A 23,761-nucleotide genomic window follows, 5' to 3' on the forward strand; every position below is an offset into this window, starting at 1 on the left:
ATCTCATCCAGTCACTAATCTATGCTGGTAAACCTTACAAAAAGCTCTGTAATTCATGAGAATGAGGGGATACCTAAATAAATGCTGTTCTACACCTACTTACAGAGCTTTGTCAGCACTTCACGCACAAATACACCTAAGCCACCAAAGTGAAGTCTATTTCTGAAGGCAACACCAGAATATGGGGCCTAAAAATAAATTTTAAAAATCTTAGGGATGATGTAGGCAATGTGGTGTAAGCCTTTGAACATCACAGGTTATACCTTACTGATATATTGCACATCCTGCAAAGAGTGAAGAGAACATCATTGTGACGTATTCATACACCTTTTCATAAGCAGACGTTTTGGAGGGAGCTTCTCCCAATCATGTTTCAAGTGGAAGCCGGGGCCAAAACACTTAACACACAGGAAAACAAAGCAAAACAGTGACATTAAGAGCAGAAGCAAAATGCATCATTCAGAGGTGGGGGAGAAATAACCCTCTTAAATAGAAAACCACTAAATTTTCTACTGACGTGAACAGGATGGTGTTGCAAAGGCCAGAACAATAGCTTTATATTAGTTATTTACTTAAAATAACCATAAGAAAGTCTGTTTAAACTTTTAGGAGATTACTTGTTGCACAGCAGGCAGCAATATTGTCCAGCTGTTAGATCCTACACTTCTGAGCATCTGGATTCAAGGTTAATAAGTAGTACAGTACTCATTCATTAATACTTGTCACAGAAACACTTTGCCCACTTTCTTACCTTCTAAACAGGCAAGACAATTTTGTGAATAGCAAAGGAAAACATGCTCATTAATGAACTCAAATAATTTCATTACCTGAAAGCTTATTATCTTTTCCTCTCACCCCCAGCATTCTTATCACACTGAAAGAGACAAACCTTTCCCTAGAAACGTTTTTCTCCTCTAATAAAGGAAGTTATTGAAAGCTAACAGTGTCACTCCATTACTACGTAGAGTTTTGAGAACAAGTTAAAAGAGGGGATGGTTCAAATGTTTTTAGGCAGAACATTGCTCAGTTAACTTACATAAGTGGCTCTAAGGGTGTGCCAGTATTTGCATTAGTTCACACCAGGAACATGCATTTTTACATGAACTGCCTGATCGTTCCTGTTGATGGTGTGTTAGTTCACATCACAGAGCTGCTTTGGAACAAAGGAATTGGATTCCTCTTAGGTTAAACTCAGGTAATGTCAGACAATGTATGCCAGGAGCACACCCAACATGTTCCAGCTGCAAACAGGCATTCAGGCCACAAGAACAGACTAGAGAGTCTAAAATTTAAAGCCCTGAAGTGTTTGGAGTATGATACTGGGTTCTCTGTGCTGCTTTGATCTACTGTTCTAGTTCAGCTGCACTCCCCACACTGTTGTAGACACAAGTTCAAGCACTACATGTTTTTACTTCCTGCACACCTCACATCTCCTGGATGCAGATTCACACCTTTAGGATATGTTCCGTATCTTCCTACCCACTCACAAGCAAGTGAATGCAGAGCATGCCTCAGTTCCTTGACCAATAAAGCAGCAAAACATGGGATTCTTTGCCTAACTTAAGGTGTCTGCTTGTGAAACTCCTGCCAATATTCCCTAAGGGCTCACCATTAGGACAAAAGAAACAATAATAAAAGCACACTGGTTATAACAACAGGCAAGAGAACTTAACATGACGAAAGACACAGCAATTGCAAGAATTTTATAAGATCTTTGAAACCTGAAGCTGTGATAGGATATCTCACACCAAAGAGGAGACAGGAGATGTCCCAGTCCTGGTACCAAGTGCATTCCTGCGGGGCCAAACAGCAGCCTCATGCTCTTTAGGGGCTTCAGGCAGTCCAGAGCTGCAGGAATTGAAGTGGTCAGGTGCCCAAGCAGCTAAGCACACTGCCTAAACATGGTTTTGTTTTCTAGTTTACTGCTCGGAGCAGCCTATGAGATTTCTCATAATTCCATTCTGGAACAACTGTGGAAGATGCCCACCTCTTAGTTTCTCCCAATTTTTAGAAGCAGGAATTTTATTTCCTTCTTTTTTTCAGCTGTGACCTTTTGCTAGTCCTCTACAGTCTTCCAATAACAACCTGTTTTGAAAAGCCTCACCACATCACCTTATACCCAAGAATAAGTTTACAAAAATCCAGCTGCTCAGCTTTTTTTAAAAAAAAAAAAAAATTTAGACAGAGCTCCCCAGTGCTGATGTTAAACATGTTATCCACCCAACCATCACAAAACCACAAGTGAGATATTGATGATATTGGATAGCCTCTGAGAAGTCGAAGATTTAACAAAGACTCTCCAGAACAGTTATACCCCCAATACTCCAGGTAGCTGTAGCTCATTTTGCAGCTCCAGCTTTTGTCCCTGCAACTCTAAAGAAAGTATTGAATAATAGTTGAGCAGGGTTTGGCCCTTAAAGTGACAGATGAAGGGAGCAAAATCACTTGGGAGATGCCCACAGCCCTTGAAGGCACTGCTGGACTGCTGAAGGGGAATACAAGGACTACAGAAGGTCTGGCACTGGACAGAAATCTTGAGAGAACTTTTCCATTAGGACAAAGATAAGGTACATGTTTAAACAAAACCAAACAAACATAAAATCACCAAAACTGTAGAACTAAAACTGTCACATATAGTTCTAGAACAAGTCAGTTCAAAGCACACCAACCTTAATTTATTTTAAAAGTTCTTTTGAAATAAGTACGTTTGCTTTCTTCACCTTGCACAGAATTCACATTAGAGTACTATTAATGATCCCATTTCTAACTCCTTTCAGTTAGTCTGCACATTCTAAAGAAACTTTTGTACCAGTTGTGGAAAGTAAGACTGGCCTTTCCCAGGACAAAACCCAGCTCTTACCATGGCTCCAGAACACAAGCTGAGCACTGTTAGGGATTTCACCCCTTTTGTTTTGCTTTAGATGAGAAACAAACATTGAAAGGCAATGGGAAAAGTAGAAAGACTTCTGAAAATACCATCATCCTGGCAGGACTATGACAGTGTAGGCCAGATATGAGGCATATCTGGACCACAACCAAAGCCATACCACTCTGGATAACAAGGAAGTGAAAGATTGAGCTGCTAAGCCTAGTGACAGTTTATGAGAGGTACCAAACATACCCAGCTCAGCAGTTTTAATCGAGGAGAGAGACTGTCACTGATGGTTCCTCTATATTCAACTTTGCTAATTTCATATGGTCATTGAATCCAAGCCAGATATGAGCCATTAGATCAAACTTCATTTTCCTCTAGACAGCTTAATGGAATTTAACAAAGTACTTTAAATGATATAAAAACATACAAAAAGCACCAGCATCAGGGCTCTGCAATTGTTGTGTCTTTGATAATCCCTCCTACTACTTTGGTCTGGTGAAGTCAATAAAGAAAAAGACCACTACAGACCAAAGTTTATTGTTTTCCTTTATGCACTATGGATAAAGACTGGTTTGTTTTCTCTTTAGGATGGTAGCATTTTCTATGCTTGCAAGACTCAACTGAGTTGCTTTTGCTATCCTCAAGGATGTATTTTTCATCTTTATTGAGGAAATTCTTGGTTTTGCTGAATTGCCTCCACAATGACAAAAACCCATCACCTAGACACAGCCACACCACAAAATCATTTCCTCTATCAGGTCATTTTGAAACATCTGGTCATCCCTACTTATTTTCCATTTTGATAGAAACTCAACAGAAGAAATGGAAAAACATCTCAACACTAACTTTCTCAAAGCAAATGGGTGCATGAACTTGACCAACAGATGATGCACAACCAGAACCAGTGACATAGCCTTTATTAACAGCCTGAGGTCATTTAGCTACTTCTGATTTTAGCGTAACTTTTAATCCAAGAACAGCTCTAAATTACATTGGAACATAAAAAATGGAGGGTAGATCTTTTCTTGAGACCTTGGTTGAGGCCTTGGAGCCTCTGCCTAACTTACCTCCATGTTCATGCAAGTTGAAGATGGAAACCATTTTCCAGCTTTTCTATTTACTAACAGCACTGCCAATTTTGGCAGTTAAGTAGCTTCTGGCACCAGCTGGTTCCCAAATACCTCACACCCATGTTTTTTCTCACATTTTCATTTTCTTTCTGAATTAAAAAAGGACATTGTTTTCACCTGTTAAATTACAGTGGCAGCTGTCCAGAAACCCGGATGAAGACATCTAGATTAAAATTCAACAGCACCAAACATAGCAGTTTCTTTTAAATAACAGCTTCCTTTGTACTGCTAAAGATAAAGGTCATGTCTGTAAGCCTTGTTTATTTTTAGGCAAGCATCATTTTTCTACAGAAAGTAATTATCCATTTTGGTTAAAAGCAACATTTCCAATATAGTCTAATAGCTATGACAGAATACAATTTAAAGACAGCTGCGTGAACACACTCAAGCTACCAAATCACCATTAAAGAGATAGCTGAGAACTTTCTGCAATACTGCAAAGAGTGGCCACACACAGAAAAGCCACTGGTCTCCTTCAGCTTGCTGATCATGGATCTGATCTGAGCATCAAGGCATCAAGAAACAAGGTAAACTGCATACAGTCCACTATTCCTTCCCTCAGGACTTACTTTCAAATGAGAGAATCCACCCAACAAAGTAGAAGATACCCGGACAGAGTCCTTCAATAGACTCCAGGTTAGTTTTGTGAGCTCAGTTTAGTTGGGCAGGTTTCAAGGGAACACCTGGACTTACAACACCAGATGCTTCTTTGCATCAGCTCCAGGCTGCAAGGAAAGGCTTCACTCGTGTGAGACCACCTATTGACAGGCACCTTGGAAAAGGTAACAGCCACCCAGCCCCCTCAGCTTCAAAGGCTTTATATTCCCTTCTTGAAACCTCCCTGCTACTCTCCAGCTTCTGCCTGTCTCAGACACAGCTGGAACCACAGAGAAATGGAAGTTAAAAAGGAAACTGCCAACCCCTCTGACCCACCCACCCCCAGCCAAAAAAAAAGCCCAACCAAATAAAGGTACTGCTTTGTATTTGCTTAAATCTGTTTCTTTTACATATTTAGTCAAAGACTTCCTGCATTTGAAAAGCAAATGTTCACAGGTTCCTAGGATTCTACTTTGACACCTACAGGACACCAGAAACCCTTACATGAATCAAAATTCATTAAAATAAGCTCTCAAGTGGAACAAATGCATTCTTGGAAGTCTTAAGGGAAGGAGTGCTTCTTCCTCAGGCAGAAATGATACTGGCCCAGCTCTCAACCACAATCTCTACTTGTAACAAAAAGATGCCTGACCATAGGGGCACCCAATACTTGAAATCACAAGGAAGATATTTAGTGATACAAAAAAATTCACAAATAACTAACATAAAATATTCCTTCTTACACAAAAAGGAAGCCATCATCTGCCTTGAAAAAAATCTTTTAAAGGAAATCTTATAGCTTGAGAAGTGAAACCACACACAAACTGAAGCACTGCACCTCAAATTTACAGATTTCAGTCAGATCAGAGAGTTACAATGCAACATACCTTCCAAGAAGTCAGCAGCATCTGATGGAAGTTTCAGGGCAGTAAGAAACCACTCTGTGGTGCAATGATTTAAGGCTTACTTTATCAGCCATCTCCCACTGTTAAAAACAGGAGGCTCTGCAGCAGGATGGGACTTGTCTGCATGTCACCTACCACAGCTCATGAACTGGCACCTCAACCCCAGCTTCGCTCTAAGCCCAGCAAAGCTGAACTATCTGCATTCTATTTCTGCCACTTCTGTGGAGGCTGTAGTAGTCAGAAGGATGAAGCCAAATTGCATTAAACTGTCACAGCTTGCCACAAAGTGGTATTTGTCAGCTCTCAGGGGTTCTGGCAGCCACAGCTCAGTTTCACATCCTTCCAATCAAGCAGGTTCAACACAGAATGCTAAGGAACCTCTGTGTGAATGCACCCTTACAATGGTGCATGCCACTCTAACCACAAATAAACTCAACAACTTACACAGGATCCCAAACTTGCAAGTAGACCTGTCCCATTTCTTCAACAGCCAGTGTAAAAATAACACCCATTTCCCCTTGACCTACTACATTGAATGCCTGAACCTTTACAGGAAAACAATCAACTGCCCTTGCTATCACAGTCTACTTAAGCTGCATCATGAAGTTAAGGGAGTATTTCACTCTGTTCTCTCATATTTAGGGACCAAAAAAATTTACCTGGGGTGGAAAGTTTAGGTTGAGGTTGCTACTGTATCTCTATTATTACCAAAACCCTTTTTTTCTTGGAATAGCAAAATTTACTATATTTTGGTGATAAAAATATATATTGAGTATATATATATATACTCAACTCATACTCACAGTAAATATATATATAAATATATAGAGCACTCAATATATATTTTTATCACCAAATATATATATGAGCATTTCCTAGTCTAACAGTCCAAAGAACAAGCTGCTCTTTTCATTTGAGACAAAAATATACAGAGATTAAAATTCCTAAAGATTTTGAAAATAATAATAATAATAAAAATATAGATTTTTCTCATTTGATAAAGGCACAGTTTTGAACTTCACAAAGCAAATCTGTTCAGGCAAAAAACAGAATAGCATCACCAAACAGTTTAGAGTATATACAGTTGTTACACACATGACATTCTACTTCAAATCCATTTCCATCCATGTGCTGGTACAGAATTTTTCCATCTTAAAGCAGACTTTTTAAAAGTAGCATCATACATGGAGGACACCAGAGAAATCAGTGCTCCCAAAAAAAAACAAACCAGAAGATACTCAAGCATGCAGACTTACTTGCATTCCCCAGGTACACTGCAGCCCCCATGGAGCAAATTACATCCTTGTTTACACACAGCTGTAGACACAAAAAGATTTAGCCATCAGTCTGGGCAGCCAGGTATCCATTAGTACAGCAGCAATCTGGAGCAGCTCAGGTAGGGCTCCTGTCATTTAGCCTGTCTGCTGTGTGTGCAAAGCAGATTGCCTTTTGCCATGTTCCAACAGTTGTTGCTTCCAGACAGTTATTTCACAAAACACAGCACCATTACAGCCAAAAGGCTTTGCAGCAAGAGCAAAACTTTTATAAAATACAGTTGTTTTAAAACCTGGTATAATGCTGGAAATCCCAAACTTTAAGTGATACATGACCTTGAGTAAGCCCTAAAAATGGTCCTTCTCATCATTAACAAGCTTTTTACTGAAAAGGAACAGGAAACAAAACCAAGAAGCCCTCAGCAGAAAGAAGAGTATGTCAAATAATTTTAGCACTAATTACTGAAGGCAAAATGCAGAGACTTGATTGAGTGGTATATTAAAAGAGACAACTACACTTGAATTTCTGTTCCCATTAAGAGTTATCAAAAAGCTTTCAGCTTTGCACACTTTACACTTAAAACTTTTTCATCTGCAGAAACAGTGTTATGAGGACATTTTTATAGGATTAAAGTCTACTGTATTAGTGATGATCTCACTTTAATAAAATCTTACATTAACAGATGTAATACATCATTTTGCTTTGGAGAAACACCACCATTGAATAAAGTCAACCAGTAAAAAGATGTTTCACTGTTTTGAATACTAAATTTGTTTAGGTGTGTCCACAGCACACACCAGAAGCAACACTAGATCCTGTGTTCCACTCTTCACAGAGCATGTTTTAAATAAAGATTTAGATTGAAAGGACAAAGGCTGTATGTGGTAAAATCAATATGCTACAGCATTGACACCACAGAAACACCTAGTGCAGTTTACACTTATTCTACATCCACCAGGGCTAATCCAAGACAAAGGAAACAAACTACCTTGTTTGCATTCTTCTCCCATCCAACCTTCCATGCAGGCTTTGTTTCCATTTTGATCACACGTGTAGTGACCAACAAAGTCATCTCGAGGGCCACAGAACTTGTTACACAGTGCACTGTAGTAATTTTCGTCACACTTCACCCTTATTTGCACTTCAAAATGGGCAACAGGGCCATTGATTTGTAGGGTCTTCCATCGATCTTCTGGGTTGATCATGCCAGCATGTGCCACTCGTTCTATCAACAAGTTTTCACCTTTTTGGAAAGAAAGGTAAATTCAACAGGGGGTTAAGTTTGATAGCACACAAGGACATAGGGAATCCAAACACAAGTACTCAAGTGGTTAAGGGAAAACCATGTAAAGAAAATGTTAGGATGATAAAGATCTACTGTATAACTGAATTTTCCTTTGCCTTGGAAAGTTCATTACAGGAAGGCCAATTTAAAAAAGTGTCCCAAAGGAAATATTAAAAAACTCTGGAACATAATCCATAGGAAATAGCTTATTTTTCAAGGCAGCCAAACATACCACACCCACATGCTGACAACTAGCAGCTTTATCTTGATCTGAGGCTCTTCTTGCATCCTTTTTGTTCTTATAAAATTGCAAGATCTGCAGTATCTCATAGCTGAGATAAAGTTCTCTGCTGTAAGTTTAATTTTAAAAACAAAGCAAAACACAATATATTCAATTTGCTATGAAATTACTGAGCAATAGTGACTGCTCTGGTAGGCTTGCATGATGTACATAAACTGGCTTGTTTCCATTTTATCATTCTCTCTAAAATAAAAGCAAAACATCTTTAACAACCATTCCACAGAACACTGCACAGCTCATATTTGACATTTCGAGAAGAAATAAACAAGTGAACCCAGGATTGTCAAGGGCCATTCTCATCTCTGTATCCTGCTTATCCTCACTCCCAGTGAAATTCCTGATAACTGTGATCCCTGTTGCAGCACACTCTGTGAGCATCCTGCCTCATCCCCACGGAAAGCAGCAGCTCTGCTCCTGCCAGGCTCCACTCACTGAGGCCAAACCTGCACAAAGCATTACCTATCCCAGGGCACAGGAAGATTTTAGGCTGTAAGAGTGTAGAAACTGCCAACACAAAGTATTTTCATTTATATGAATATCCTTTTGTATCTTCATCCATATAATTCTTTTCATAGAAGCTTCAATACCAGAAGGTGAGACAATTATAGCCAGTACAATAAATTATACAACTGCTTTAGCAAATACTGAGAATAAGCAAAGCACAATAGGGGAAGGGTAAGGGTAGACAGTGAGTAGCCCCAGTGGCAGGAGTTTTCTAATGGTTTCACCATTCAAATCTGGTACCACCCTACTCTACAGCTTTTCTAGGTGACTGCAAGTTGCATCTGGAAGTCCAAACACTATTTAAGGATGAGAAAAAGGTACAGAAGCTTCACCTGCACATCTTAATTCCATATCCATTTATAAAATATCTACAGTATTGCCAGTGCAGAGCTTCAGCACCCATTTTCTTTAAATAAAGATTCTGTAAAGTACATGTTGAAAGAAATTAATAACCAAAAACTTGCACACAGCAAGAGGCTGAAATGGTAGTGAGAAAAGGCCTGAAGTTCAAATTATTAATAATATAGAACATGCCAAGCTGGTAGCAAGTAATACTAAGCTATCTCCTTCAGCAAATGCATTTTACCTACCTAGTTGCTTTCTAGAACTCATTAACCTCATCTGTTTAGAAAACAAAACCCAAGGAGTGACTGTTTCTCAACCAGAAAGTTATTGACAGTTTAGAAGTATCCCGTGCATCTCTTACCAAAGTGTCATTTTCCCTTCAGCATGTAAAAGGACTAAAGTGACAATTTTCATCCCCTCCAACATTAAGGGAAAAGTTACAGAAGTATCAGGCTCTGCAAAGTATTTTACTCTTTTTATATATTTTTTCAAGCTTGCTTCAATAAAAATGTTTCCTCTTGAAATGAAAGAATATTGAACTTAAAAGGAACCCCTTTTAATGAAGCATTGAAAGGTAGTCCAGTTATTAAGACCCCATAGTAACTCTCAGCTTTATTATTAAAAGTGGTATTGTCATATATAAGCTGCATGCTTGCTTGGACTAGACTGCATAAAACATTTCATGGCTGGCCAAGACACACTGAAGCCCATCCCTCTTCTTTAAGCCTCCAGCAGAACATGCAAGATAGAAAAGGCCGCCTGCATTTTATTTTTGACCAATAAGATATTTATCACACCAGTCACCATTGAAATTTTAATGATTAGATAGACTCACAGGATTGTTTAGGTTGGACAAGACCTTTAAGGTCATCAAGTCCAACCATTAACCCTGCACTGCCAAGGTCTCCACTAAACCATGTCCCCAAGTGCCACATCTACATGTCTTTCAAATATTTCCAGGGATGGTGACTTCACCACTTCCCTGGGCAGATTTCAGCCTCCTTTAATAATCTTATTTTCCCTTAATGACTATTGACCTGAAAAACTATAAAGGAAAACATGCTGAATGACCGGATGGTTAGGGAAATTTGAACAAATAGCAAATACACATTATAGAGCTGCCTTCCTGCTATAAGCAACAGAGGCTCCTTAAAAACAGCTGCAGCAGCCACTGATGTGAAAGTGTTTCCTCAAAGTGCATCAGATGGACTGAAGAACAGGTCCTGAGATTAAAGGAGTGGCTTATATAAAAAAACTCTTATCAGGCATCTTCAGGCTAATGGAGATTCATCAGACCCAGTTAAACAACTGGAACAAGCATTACAGCTACTGCAAATATACCTATGCAGAACAGACCTCTTGATACCCAGGGTCAAGAACAGGGGAAATAACCCAAGAGTGCTCTTTTCATCTTTTTGAACACTCAAACTTTATCTTCACCAGCTCCTCTGAAAAGGAATGTATTAAGAGTCTTAAGGGTTTTTTCTCAAGCTTGTATCAGTGTAAGCAGGGCTTAACAGCCTAAATAAGCAAGCCAAATAATTTACCCTGAACCACAAAAGGCATCAGGGAAGCAGCTCCAAGCCATTTCATTTCTAATACTAAATTTTTAAGTACCAAAGTACGAGAGTTCTGTTTAATTTCAAATTTAACACTGATCCTAGGCAGAAGGTACATCTTCCAGAGTGATCTGTAAACACAGGGAGGAACGTGTTTGTCAAGGTTTCTCCTCCCTCCCCCACAATACCAGAGTGTGTCTGAAGATATTCAGTCTCTCTCACGTAACTGTTTTGATGAGACAAGCTTGCTCCCTGCATCTGACTTTGCCATAGAAGTTCACCTTAGGGATTCACACTCGTTAATTTTAGCCCTCAGAAAAGGCATAACTGAATTTTTCTTGTTAATGGTCAAAAAAGCATCATTCATTACTCAAACTTACATACACACAGCCCCCAAGCAATTTCCTTGATTAATAAGTTTTCTAGAAGTCTCTCTAGAAAAGCAGATAGTGGTACAGATGTTTGCACAAAAGGAGATGATGGCTAAAAGGTAGTTCTTTAATTAATGTTCCCAGAGCATCTGATTTTTAGGAGCATCTAATTTTTGGAAGAGAAAGCCTTATCTGGAGGGTATTTAACTGTGCAACTCTGCCCATCAGCACCCTGACCCTTAGCAGAGGTCAGACATCCCCAACAAGGCTGTACAAAAGGTGATGCTGGTAGTTGTAAGGGAACACAGGGGTATCACATGAACTTCACATCCAAAGGAGCAGGAGATGCTCATCTCAGAAAGCACATACTCCTCAGCCTTTTTTTTCAAGCCCCCATTTCCAAAAACCTAAGGACAGATGATTAGTAGCCCACAGATGAATGGGAAGGAGGAAAGCAAGCACTGCATCCCTGCAGCAGACAGGGTCAAATGGAAAGTTACTTCACACGTGAAGATTCCAGCTTGCTTTGTCATGGCAGGGCTGGGTTGGGCCTTGCCAAGGCCTCTGCTGAGTTCTGAAGTGTGCCAAGTCAACTGACTTACCTGGAAAGCACAACTGCTGTGACAGATGACAGCGAACAGGCCCTTTGCAGTGACTTTGTATCTACGCCAGTTTCCTCTCCCCTTCCTCTTCCACCCTCCCAAAGCAAACAAGTGGTAACACTACACTGCCCTGAGCCAACCCTGCTGTGCAGAGGAGCAGAAAAACACAGTAGTAGTTCAGGAATCGGGGGCTGAAGGATCCTCTAAGAATTTGTACAGGGAAACATTTGCCCTGGCAGACTTGTTCTTGAGATGGTACTTCACAGATCAGCTCTGAGTCCCCCTGCCTTGCTCTCACTGAGTGCAAGAAGAACACAGGATGCTTGGACACAGAGGGAGGGAAGGATAACAAATGTTCTAGAACCTTCAAGTTGTTCACTGGAAGCCCCTCTTTCTAGGTTTTGGAGGAGTTTTTTGTTTGCCTGTTGTTTTGTTTGGGTTTTGTTGTTTATTGTTGTTGTTGCTATTGTTCTGTTTTTATTTTGTTAGGGAGGTTGTTTTGTTTTGGATGGGGGGTTTTTGGTTTGTTTTGGTTTTTAATACCCACTTGGGAGTCTAAACTGGAACACAGAACCTACATTTAACTTTCAGCCTTACTCATCCCCATTAAAGAAAAGCAAAATCTGACTCTAGAACTAATTAATCAGCTTATAAACAGACTCTGGCAATTACTTTGATTAATCTTTCTTACAGTAGCAACAGAAGATACATGTAACCTGATCCCCAGATCAGCACAGCACTCAGGACTGACAGGGAGTTAAGCTTTCCACAGACATTCACTGCACCCCTCCAGGATCAGATATTGTCTTTTCTCTGGAGCAGTTGCTGTATTCCCTTTCCTCTTCTCTAACATGTGAATTTTTACTGATCTGTGCCTGCTTGGCAGTTCAGTGGTGCTTGCAAAAATATAAGTGTAGCATCTTTGCGTCTTGACAGATTCACAAGGCAAAACTCACTGGAGGGCTCTCTGCCAAGATCACTCAAAAGGAGAAAAAAAAAAAAAGCAGCAAACCTTCAGCACTGAGAATTCTGAGTTCTTCCTAGGAATATTACATTGAAAGCCTAAACTGAAGAACAGCAAAGCAACATATCTCTATCACAGAATCAGTAAACAAACTATAAAAACATTTAACCAAGACAAGCATTCAGCTAGTCTTCTGCCAAATTACAGGCCAAGAAAGCCTTCCTAAATTCACCTGACAAGCCTTCTAGATTTCAGATGCAAAACAACTTTGCAGTACCTCTCTCTGGCAGCCTAAATTAAAGGGAAGTTCACTTTCCATCAGCAGTTTCTCATAGAGCTAAACTGTAATCTGACACTTATATACCCTCCCAGAGTTCATAAAAACTGCTAATTCAAGGAGATGGCACACTAGGCCTCCAGAAGACACTCTATATCCTGTTGGCCTGAAGTTCAGGGGGAAAAAATGAATGCAAGTAAAGAGATTTGTTAGAGCATGTTAAACTAAAATGCATAACAAAGACTTAACACAAGCCTGAGGTGACTGTCCTCTTATCAAGTGTATTGAAAAGAAATCTGGGGTTTAAAGCTACAGATTTGCAAGAGGATTCTGCAAATTCTAAGAAATAAACAGAAAGTTACAATACTATTATTTACTAAAAAGCTAATTAAAAAATGAAATCCAGCACTTAAATGCAGGCAGATGATATACAGGATAGGCTGGCTCTTCATGTTCAGTCCTTCCTACATCATCTCATGAGTTGATTTGCCCTCTGTAAATAGGGCATGAATATTCTAGTATTTGCTGTATTGGGTGCCCCTAGTTAAATTATTCCCAAGCTGGAAACCATTTAAATTAACATCACGTAGTACTTTTTTAACAAAGCATTCAAGAGGATTCCTCCAATCTCTTACAATGCAGGGTATCTAAACTTATTCAAGATTTAGGCTTACTCTGCTCAGCAGACAAGATCTCATTTTGAATACCACTCACAGCTTTGGGAAGTGCCATTCAAGAAGGCTGTGGACCAACTCATCTGAAGGGTTGCAGCAACATTAATACCAGAGATGCAAAGAAAACATAGCCAATAGAAAAAGGCTGAAGGAGCTGTTTAACAAGACAAAATAAGCTTAATTCTAACAGAAGAAGGGTTCAGAAACAAACTACAAACTCATTACTTTGTCTATCATTAGAGTATGTTAGAAAAAGCTCTGAATTAGGAAAGTGCAAGTGGGACTGACAACAGTCTTCAAGAAAAAGGACCTTCAGACTCTAACACAGCCTTAACATTAATTCAGCTTTGCCATGTTTTTATGCTTGATGCATTTTGATAAAGGTGGTCAGTGAAGCAGCAGAGCATGGAATTGATAATTAGAAATGATGATGATTTGGGGCATACATAACCTCTTTGCTATCTTAATGTTCAAACACTTACCTTCCTCTACACTGATCCCAACCGAAATTAATTGTCCATCAATAACCACAATGCAAGTCTGAGGTTCATTTTTTTCTTGTAGCCAGAGGCATCAATTATTTTAAGACATATTTGTAAACCATGTACAAAGAGTAGGTTCAAGCTGGAGTCCTCCTTTGGCAGCATTATGGCAACCAGCACCTTGATATGATTTTCAAGTATTTATACAATAATCTTGCTTTGACTTCAGATAAATAACCCTGCTTTGACACAGAGTATTAGCTTTTACAGACTGAAAATGCAAGGTAAGTTCCAGTACTTGAGAGGGATCATACCACGATTTACAACACTTTCATCAAGAACATGAAGCACAGTTCCCTTATGGGGAGCAAGAATATTTACTTCTTCACCTGATCATGGAAATTATTGCACAGCATGGTCACAGGCAGACTGAGGAGAATTTGAAGTGCAACTCTACAGATTAGCTCCTTTTTTTTTTTTAAAAAAAGGGCCTACCATGGTTTGTAAACATTTTTAGAGGTAATTATCAGAAGCCATGTGTTAATTACACCCTTCATTTACAATTGTACCTTCTTTTTCTTATATAGCAATAATTTTTCCCAGTTCCTCACTGTTTGGATTTGTACATGCCCTTTACTCAACAACAGGTTTACCTAGAGCTGATTTGGAGGGATGGCTGATTGCAAATTGGGGAGGGGGAAAACTGTATCCTGCTGCACACATACAGCACAGAATAAGCACAAGCTCCAAGCTTTACATAAATACTCACCAGCTTTCGTATCATTATCCCAATCCCACGCTTCTAATATTAATGTGAACGATCTCTGAAAAAAAAACCAAGACACCAATTAGACAGTAATAAAAAACTGTTATAACCAGACAAACTGATTTGAAATAAGCAGATTTTACTGCTACAAGAAAGCCAACTGGAAGCAGTTGAAAATTTCATTTCTCTGTTGTCGTGTGAAAGCCCTTGAAGGCATCTTCTCAAAAGCATGAAATATAACAGCATTAAAAATTGTGGGACAAGCCATGCTAACAGCAAAACAAAAACATTCCACACACACACATTGAGGATTGAATTATTATTACTCTCCTCCCACTGCATCTAATTCTCAGCTTTGCCTAGCCACAGAAATCCTTTTCAGAAGCAGTCCTAAAAGGTTTAAATGAAATGAGGTTCTGAACCTTGGGAAACATCTGGGATATCTAAGACTTAAACAAATGAACCACCTCCCCTAGAAAGGAATGAGAGCCATCCTTTAGGGAGCACATGGAAGAAAAGCCTATACCAGATCTGTTTTACAGAAAAACATATCTAAAGAAGAAACAATTCACCCTGCATCTATCAAAAATTTAAACTTCTGACTCATGGAAGGCTAGCATGAAAAATAGACCTACAAAACACACAGCAGAAACAATTATTACAGTAAGCACACCTGGTACTGTACTTTCCCGAGGAGAGAAAAAAACCCCATGATTTCAGACAGTTTTAAAACTATTTAGAAAAAAAACATGAAGGCTTTACTTCACTAAACCAAGGCTGCAGGCATTTCACTTGGTTTATGATAAAATAGGTAGGACAGATGTTGATATTCAAATACTGAACTTATATAGAAAAATGTTACCTTATGCATACAGGTAATTTTTAACTGTTTTGAGTTTAACAAGAATAGCTGTCCAACCATTTCAGCTTTGATAGCTTCCAACTGCTACAAGCAACATTGAGATCCTCACATACATTCAAAAACAAGGAAAAACCATCAAGAAAAGAGTTATTGCACCACTATCCTAAAACCCTCCTATAGATATCTTTATGCAGAGCCAAGCCCTAATGTGTGCACAATTCACAGCCTAATGATCTATAAATTCACATGGATATGGGGACATTCAGCCAAGAAATTGCAAGGACCTTCTTTGGAAGAGAATTACGTAAGAACTCATCCACCTTTCACACAATCATCAGGACTATTTTACTGTTACATCAAGAGATGTGTGTTTTTATTTTGAGATGGCTCCTATGTGCTTTATACACCCCTCAACTCCACACCAAGGAGGCTTAATCATAACACTGAAACCTCCCCATTTTAGAACAGCAGCAACAATAAGATCAGTGCAGCACCCCAATCAGAAGGGCTGTTTGAGGTCTTCCATGACTACAGGAGAGTTTGTTCTACCCAGAAATGCACTTGAGTGCTTATTTTCCTATTGCTCAGTTACATTAACATACAAACCACAACTCAGCCTTTGAAACTTTGTACTGTATTTTCAGCTTCAGACGTATTCTAGGGAAAATGATTTCACACGACTGAAACAGAAACAGGTTTAGTGGTGACTATTTAGATTAGACTCAAGAAAAGAAGGGAAAAGGGAGCTCAGCAGTGACCATACTGGACAGAGGCATACTTGAGGTTGTACAGCCCTTGGGAATGGACAACTGAGAGAGATCAGCTGAGAAAGCAAAGGCCTCTGCCTCTGAGGTGTGACAGCACAGCTCACAACTCCACCCAAGTTTTGAAGACAAATATTAGTGGAGCATTTTAGTAGCTTTGCCCTCCAACTCCCTGCACTGCCCCGCCCCCAGCCTCAGCACTTAGGGAAGCAGGATAGGATTCTACTGTACTCTGAAAACACTACCTGCAACTCCTCTTCCTAACTGCTACCTCACCCACACATTCAACAGTTGAGAAAATAAGTTCTATATAGTACTGCCCTACTGGCAACTGCATGTCTCCTTATTTTGCATCAAAATTACGAACTAATCTAGGCAGAACTCTGCAAATCAGTGAAAGGTCCAAAGTTATCCACATCTTCCACTTTTAACTACTTACCTTCTAACATATCCCTTAGTTTTCCTGTGTTCCATTGATTTCTACTAGAAGTAGAGACCAGTGCTCAAGTGCTTGCAGATGCTCATTCACTTATCTTATGCGAGTGCTGGTCTTTCCTATTACAAATTGGCTGTTGCATCTGACTGCCCATAAAAGTCAGAAAAAAATTGAGCTAGACTTGCTGTCTTAGGAAACAGACCAGTCATCTATGCTTTCCCATAACACCATTTGAAAGCAGATTTGTATCCTTGCCCAGGATGCTAAGGAATTTCTGTGGGTAAAGAGAGTTCCATGCAACACACTGTTCCAGCATGATCATGCTGGACAGTGTTAATGGGGATGCTCTACTCATTTTAAGATGCTTAAAACAAGAAATCCCACATCTCTGGGGGCAAATCTCATGGTCTAAGTTGGCATAGTCTCTGGAGCAGAAAATATTGCTTTACAATCTTATAAAAACTTAATAGTATATTATTGTAGGACCCCAGAGTGCCGAGAATATTTCTCTGCCTCTTTTTAAGGGTTCTTACCCCCCTGAACAACACTGTTTTAACCTCCAACCTTGGAAAAAATTACCAATGATCAGACAGGAACTAGAAAATACAGTGATGTGAATTAGGTGATAGACTACTCTGTAAGATTGTCACAGGGTGAAAAATTTAGAGGTTTTGGGCTTCTCTTTGTAGTAAATAGATAAGAGTAAAAAATATCAAAATGGAGGATTGTTGTTCTCTAAACCTTCTTCTCCTTCTTCTACTACTCCATGTTCTGCAGTAAAAGTAGTTTGGAATGATTGGATAGAGAATTCCGCAGTTCCTGCCCGTGTTACTGAATAATTGGTAGGAAAGGGAAAATAATATACATTTATAGTAACTATTGGTTAAATTATCTTTAAAAGGCTGTGTAAATCTTGATAATTAGACTTCTCTCCTGCTTTCTGTGCTCTATGCTGTACCTGGGTCACACCAGTGGCTCTGTTCCTCTGATAAGACTTAATAAACAACTATCCAGCAGCACTGAAACTCAAGGAAAAGTCTCGGTTTATCTTTGAAACTCCTTGCAAAGACTTCTAGAAAATTCTCTCCCATCAGGAGGGACTTGATTTATGGCAGAGTTCAGTGTCACATTATGAGCAACTATGACTCTGGTGTAGAGCTGCTCCTCCAAAATTTGGAGGAGCCCACACAGCCCGTGCTGCCTCCTCGTGGCTTTGCAAGCTCCAGGTCTGGTCTCCAGCATTTGCTTTTACCATCCTCCCACTGGTCACCACCAAGAACCACAACCCACCCCCAACAAGTTTAAAGAACCTACACAGCAAAGACAAGACACAGACTTTTAAATCCTTTCACTTCCCTGTGTCTACTGTTATGGCACTTGGCTGTTGACACATGAAGAAGCACTTGGAGGGTAACCTTTTAGAAAGGCTTGCAGTCACACTTGCAGGAGATTAGAGATGTTAATCGAATGGCATTACACAGTATTGATAGACAAATGTGTATTTACTGGACCATCAATTTCAGCTGGGACAGATCTCAGTTGTGCAACTTCCTGGTCTCTACTGCGTTACACAGCCACACTTCAAATACCCCAACAGACACAGCAAGAATGCAACCATAAAACTGATTTTTATGGCTATTTTACCTCTAGAGAAGATACCAACCCAGCTTGTCACTCTTCCTCATCTCCAGCTGGTCAATAACTTCAAAGAGGAATTCCTCCCTGTGGTAGTGCAATGCATCATCGTACTACAGCTGTACACCTCAAAAGAGAAAACTGGCTCTTAACCCACTCGTTCGAAAAAACCAGTTTTGCCCACTACCACATGCATCAAGTCTTGCAGTAGATCTGCTTATGTTTCTTTGAATTTTGCACTTCACTTTAAAACGACAGCTGAAAACTTACAAGAAAAGCATCTGTGTTACTAAATATGTTCATAGTATGCTGCATTGAGAGCTTCCCAGTTATGGCTCAATTATCAGAAACACGTTTTACTACCAAAATGATTTATTAGTGGAAATTTTAACATCCATATGGCTCACCCCGAGAGTAACCTCACCCAATAACCAGAGTAAGAACTAAATTTCAATAACACTAATGGATATAAATTTTTAAGGATATTTTCAGCTTTGTAATGGCCATACTTATTTTATGAAAGTATCTACAGAAAGTCTAACAGACTACCCAGGACATACTAACACCAACTGAGAGTAACTCATCTATAGCAGAGACATTGACAGCAGACATCTTTCTTAAATTGTGCTTACAGAAAACAGCAACAGAACTTGCATTAATTTAGCTCTTGTCCAGAACCTAAGGACTACCCATACAGCAAATCTTTAACCCCCTCACATCATCCAGCAGTGTTTTGGCTCTTTGATGTATCTTTAATATGAACAGACTCACTTAAAAGTTATTTAAGAACACGTTCTCCACAGAGACTGTTGATGTGTGTTCAAGTTAATGCATAAATCTAACAAAAAACGCAACACAAGTATCCTAAGAATGCCCCAAAATCTTGAGCCTTATGCAGAATACACACACCACCACACCTGCTTCTTTAACCTGCACACAACTCTTGCTGCAGGCTGATAGAACAGCAGGACATGCATATTCCAGTCTGTTCTGATACATACAAAAAGCTGTGTGAAGTAGAATCTATTGTTCACTTCAACCAATACTAGCAAAATATTTAGAAAATATTTTTAAAGTGACCATGGCACACATTGGAGGGGGAGGGGATTGGGGTGAGCACCAGTACTGAAAATAGACTTGATTCTACTGATTTTGGTGTCTAGCTTTATCTTCTGTAAAGAATTAAACACACAAACAACAGCATTTGTGCTCATCAAGCCAGGACTCAGAAGATGTTAAAGGCTACGAGTCAGAAGAGCATCAGCACACTTCTGCAGAAGAGCACAGCTTATGCAAGAGCCACTTCATAGGAGTTAACTAAACAGATATGCCAAGTAGCTTGGAAAGATACAAATTAAGTCTGTTTATCCTGGTGATGCTGCCTCAGTTGTGTTCTTTTTCTCAGGACTGGTGTTGACACAAGCAACTTCAAAGCATTATTCCACTGTTTACACTAAACAAAACACTCCCCATATTATCCCAGCGACCTCCTTTCTGGGGAGGGGGGAAACAAGACCTGTAATATTGGTTTGGCACTGTCTTTTCATGACCTATTACTATTACCTTGATATCTGAAAATCAACATTCAAGAGGTAGGGTTTTTTTTTTTTTTGTAAACTAGTCATGTCAGACTTTTCATCCCAAGAAAGATGAACAATCTGATGACAACACTTTCAGTCAGGTATAGAACTTAGATTCTCCAACCAACAGTCTGAAAAATGCAAAAGGTGAAGGTTGAGCTGAAATCAATACTTGAAGTTTTCTGCATCAATACCATTCTGTGGTGACTTTTATGCTAACAGACAAAAAATTATTAATTTCACATGAATAAAAGGACTGACTGGATTTTCTACAGGGAAAAATGTTTTAAGAATCAGCTATGAAGTATTAAAAAAGTGTGGCTCCTAAACAAATCCCAAGCCCATCTTATCTTCCTGTTCCACAGTCACACAGTAAATGCAGGGTCTCATCACTAGGAAATACTGATTCTTTTCAAACCTCAATCAAGCACAGGCAACATTTGTACTCAAACATTTCAACTGTCCAAACACTGGATAGCATATCACTAGTCTTACTGCAGGTTAATTTCTGCAACTTCTGGAACATGTTAGCCAGCACCAATATTTCTTGCAGCCAAGTCCACTAAGTCTTGATCAGCACAGTCAATTCTCATACTTGCTTTCCTAAGGAACTTTGAGTCAAGTGAGGCAAGCTCAGGTCTGGGGGGCTTGCCCCCCTTTTATGGTTTCAGCACCTCTCCCCTCCCCCAGGCAGCCTGCTTGCCATGGAAAAAGCTGACTTCAAGGCCAGCATATTCCATTTCCTTCCCCAGGAACTCTGCAGTGAGTTCATACAACTTCCTCATGAATAACCCAGAGGTGGAAAGTGAATAAGGAAGAAATGAAGAAAGATTCTGAGAAGATCCAGGACACAGTGTCAATACAGGCTTAAGTGCAGACAGACAGTCTGAAGGTTTATCTTTTAGAAACAGACATTATAAAGTCATAATAGGGACCTTTACTGAAGGAATAAATCATCCCCATTTGGGGGGAACATGGGGGTTGGGAGCAGGGACAGGGTAAGGGGCTTTTTTTGAAACTTGAAGGATATGTCAGCCACTTGCATGCAAGAAGCTTGTCTGCTGAATTCAGACACCATCCACCATGCAAATCATAAAGATGCCCATCCTCCAAATCCTCATTTTTCATTTAAGGAGCAAGCATAGTGGGTCTTAAACAAAAGCCTTCCCTTTGTAAACCAGGGCCAAACAAACCCATTTTGCTACGAGTGGAAGGCTGGGTTGGAGTCCTGCAAACATCAGCAGCAGATAGCAGAAAGCAGTTGAGCAAGCTGAAGCTTTCTATTTGAGAGCAATTACTGCAGTTATATTCCTCTTGGCCCAGTCACAAAAGCAGGATGATGTTTACAAACTCTGGAGCCCTAGTGTTGTGTGAGGGGAACTCTTTATGAATTAGCCCCACCTGACAATCTTTAGGAAGTCTGCAAAACCAGGGAGGGGTGAGAGGGGCTATTTTTTGCCATGGTTAACAGACAACAGGCTGATATCTCCACCTACATGAGTCTTAACACTCATTCCACTCCTCCACCAAACTAAGCAAAACCTAAGCTGGAGGGGTGTGTATGTGTGTGCATATGGGGGTGGCAGAGGGAAATCTAGACTATTAAGATCACTTCATTGCAAAAAGAGCACAAATAAAAACAACAGGTGAATAAGAGTCAGTCCTGGAGTTAATATATCAAATTTAACACCCAGGTAGAGACTCACTCCAGGCAAAGAAAATTACCCAGCAACTAGGTGGAAGAATCCTACCAACAACCAGCTGCATGCATCTGAAAGATAAAACAGCTTGAAGGAGGAACTCAAAGGGGTATCACAACACCTATTTGGCAGTGCCTAGTGTTTTATGAAATGGGAGCAGTATGCTTCACTCCAGGGTGATCAAACTACCAGGATCCTGACATACCTTACCAGAGAATACATTTGTACTAAGATCTTCAGGTGAGAGTTTGAAGATACTCTGATCCTCTTGCAATGGCAGAATGCAGCAGGAATTTCTCAATGTGAAGGGACCTTTATATATCATGGAACAGCAAACATTTTGGCTGTGGAGTTCTTAAAATCATCTTAAAGTCACACACTAGCTTTAGCTAATGCCTGTAGAAACAGTGACCCATTTTCACAGAAGGCCTAAATGCCTTGACAGACTAGAGCTCCTCAAGGCAGGACGTTAATACAGTCACCTCAGACCACATAAAAGCAAAGTGAGAGCCCTCTGGAGATCCATCTATGTATGAGAAGCTAAACCATGGGAATAAAGACTCCACAAGCTTCTTGTAACTTAGCACCCTAGACAGAAACTCAAAAGCAAATCTCAGCCAAGTCAACCTTGTGACAAATGGCAAGTCAGAGATGAGGCATTTGGTTCAGCACTGGCCCTGACCTCTGATAGCACCTGTCAGCCAGCTGCTGCTCCAGGGCAGCAGCATCCCTGAGGAAAAAGGAAACAGGCACCCCAGTAACAGTTTTCACAGCACCAGGAGCAAGCCATTAGCTTCTCATTTAGAAAACCTTCAGGAGATGTGACCAGGCAGCAGTCAGGTGAGGATTTCATCCGAAGAAGAGCTCATCTGCTGGCTGCTCTCAGCTCCTAGAAGAGCCCCTCCCTATTCTAAAGCAGTGCCTTTCACCATTACACACAGAGCAGTAATGCTAGTCCAAGGGAGCAGAAGTAATGCTTGCCTCTGCTTTTTATAGCTGTCTGCTATTCATCCCCACCCTATCCATCCCCCTTCCCCTGATTCCAGCATGTACACATCTCTGCTGTGTCAAGAGATTAAGTTCCAACCATGAAGTCCGAGCTGCCAACTGTGGCCACTTAAATTTGAGCAAGCACCACAGGATTGACTTCCAAATCATCTGTTTTCCCTATTCTTTCAGAACCAAGCAAAAAAAGCATCAGTGAAAATTCAGCTACTCAGGACTCCCATGATAACTTGCCTTTCTTGAGATTTTTCCACCAAGAATATCAATGTTTAATACCAATCCATGCTATAAGCTGTCAGTTTTCTTGAAATACTTCTATTTTACTGCAAATGCCTTCTGTTTATGCCGTTTCTACGCAGATCCTCTGTGACACAAGTCTCAACAAAAGTATTGGCTTATAGAACTAACCAGTACATCAAGGAGGAAAGAGATTATTTTTTTCCCAACTGAATAAGTAAGTTTAATGCTTATGAAAAAATAATCAATTTCATCCTAGATGAATGACCAGTAACTTTATTGTTGTTACTAGAACAATGACATTATAGATGGTCTTTTAACAACTTCTTATTCTTTTCTCTTTTCATGGTATCTTTCAGAATTCTTTGTACCAACTGTCATAATAAGGATTACAGTGTTGCAAATCTCATTTTAACTTCCAACCTTGTTGAATGTAAACTAATTTTCATAGAGCACTTCATAACCCTGGGTTAATGACACCTGTGACCTTGTTCTTCTGTGCAAATCTGTATTGATAAGCAAGGTTTCACTAAATACATCTTTTGACTTGCCAGTTCCATAACCAGCTACTCCTTCAATCCACCTAAGTCATCTAGCTTTTCCTAGCTAAGCGAGTTCCCTTCACAAACT

At 39.8% G+C, this 23,761-nt stretch overlaps 1 protein-coding gene across 2 annotated transcripts in view; it reads right to left on the reverse strand.

The window, feature by feature from the left end:
• Positions 1–23,761, reverse strand: part of JAG2 (jagged canonical Notch ligand 2) — a 69,973-nt gene that overhangs the window by 28,468 nt on the left and 17,744 nt on the right. For both annotated transcript variants that reach the window (XM_069018454.1, XM_069018455.1), the window contains exons 3-5: positions 14,916–14,970; positions 7,771–8,025; positions 6,764–6,824 (exon numbers count right to left, since the gene is read on the reverse strand). In XM_069018454.1, coding sequence (XP_068874555.1) covers positions 6,764–6,824; positions 7,771–8,025; positions 14,916–14,970 — 371 coding nt within the window. The remainder of the gene's footprint in view (positions 1–6,763; positions 6,825–7,770; positions 8,026–14,915; positions 14,971–23,761) is intronic.

Source organism: Aphelocoma coerulescens, chromosome 5 (genome assembly GCF_041296385.1).
Source record: "Aphelocoma coerulescens isolate FSJ_1873_10779 chromosome 5, UR_Acoe_1.0, whole genome shotgun sequence".
NCBI lineage: Eukaryota > Metazoa > Chordata > Aves > Passeriformes > Corvidae > Aphelocoma > Aphelocoma coerulescens.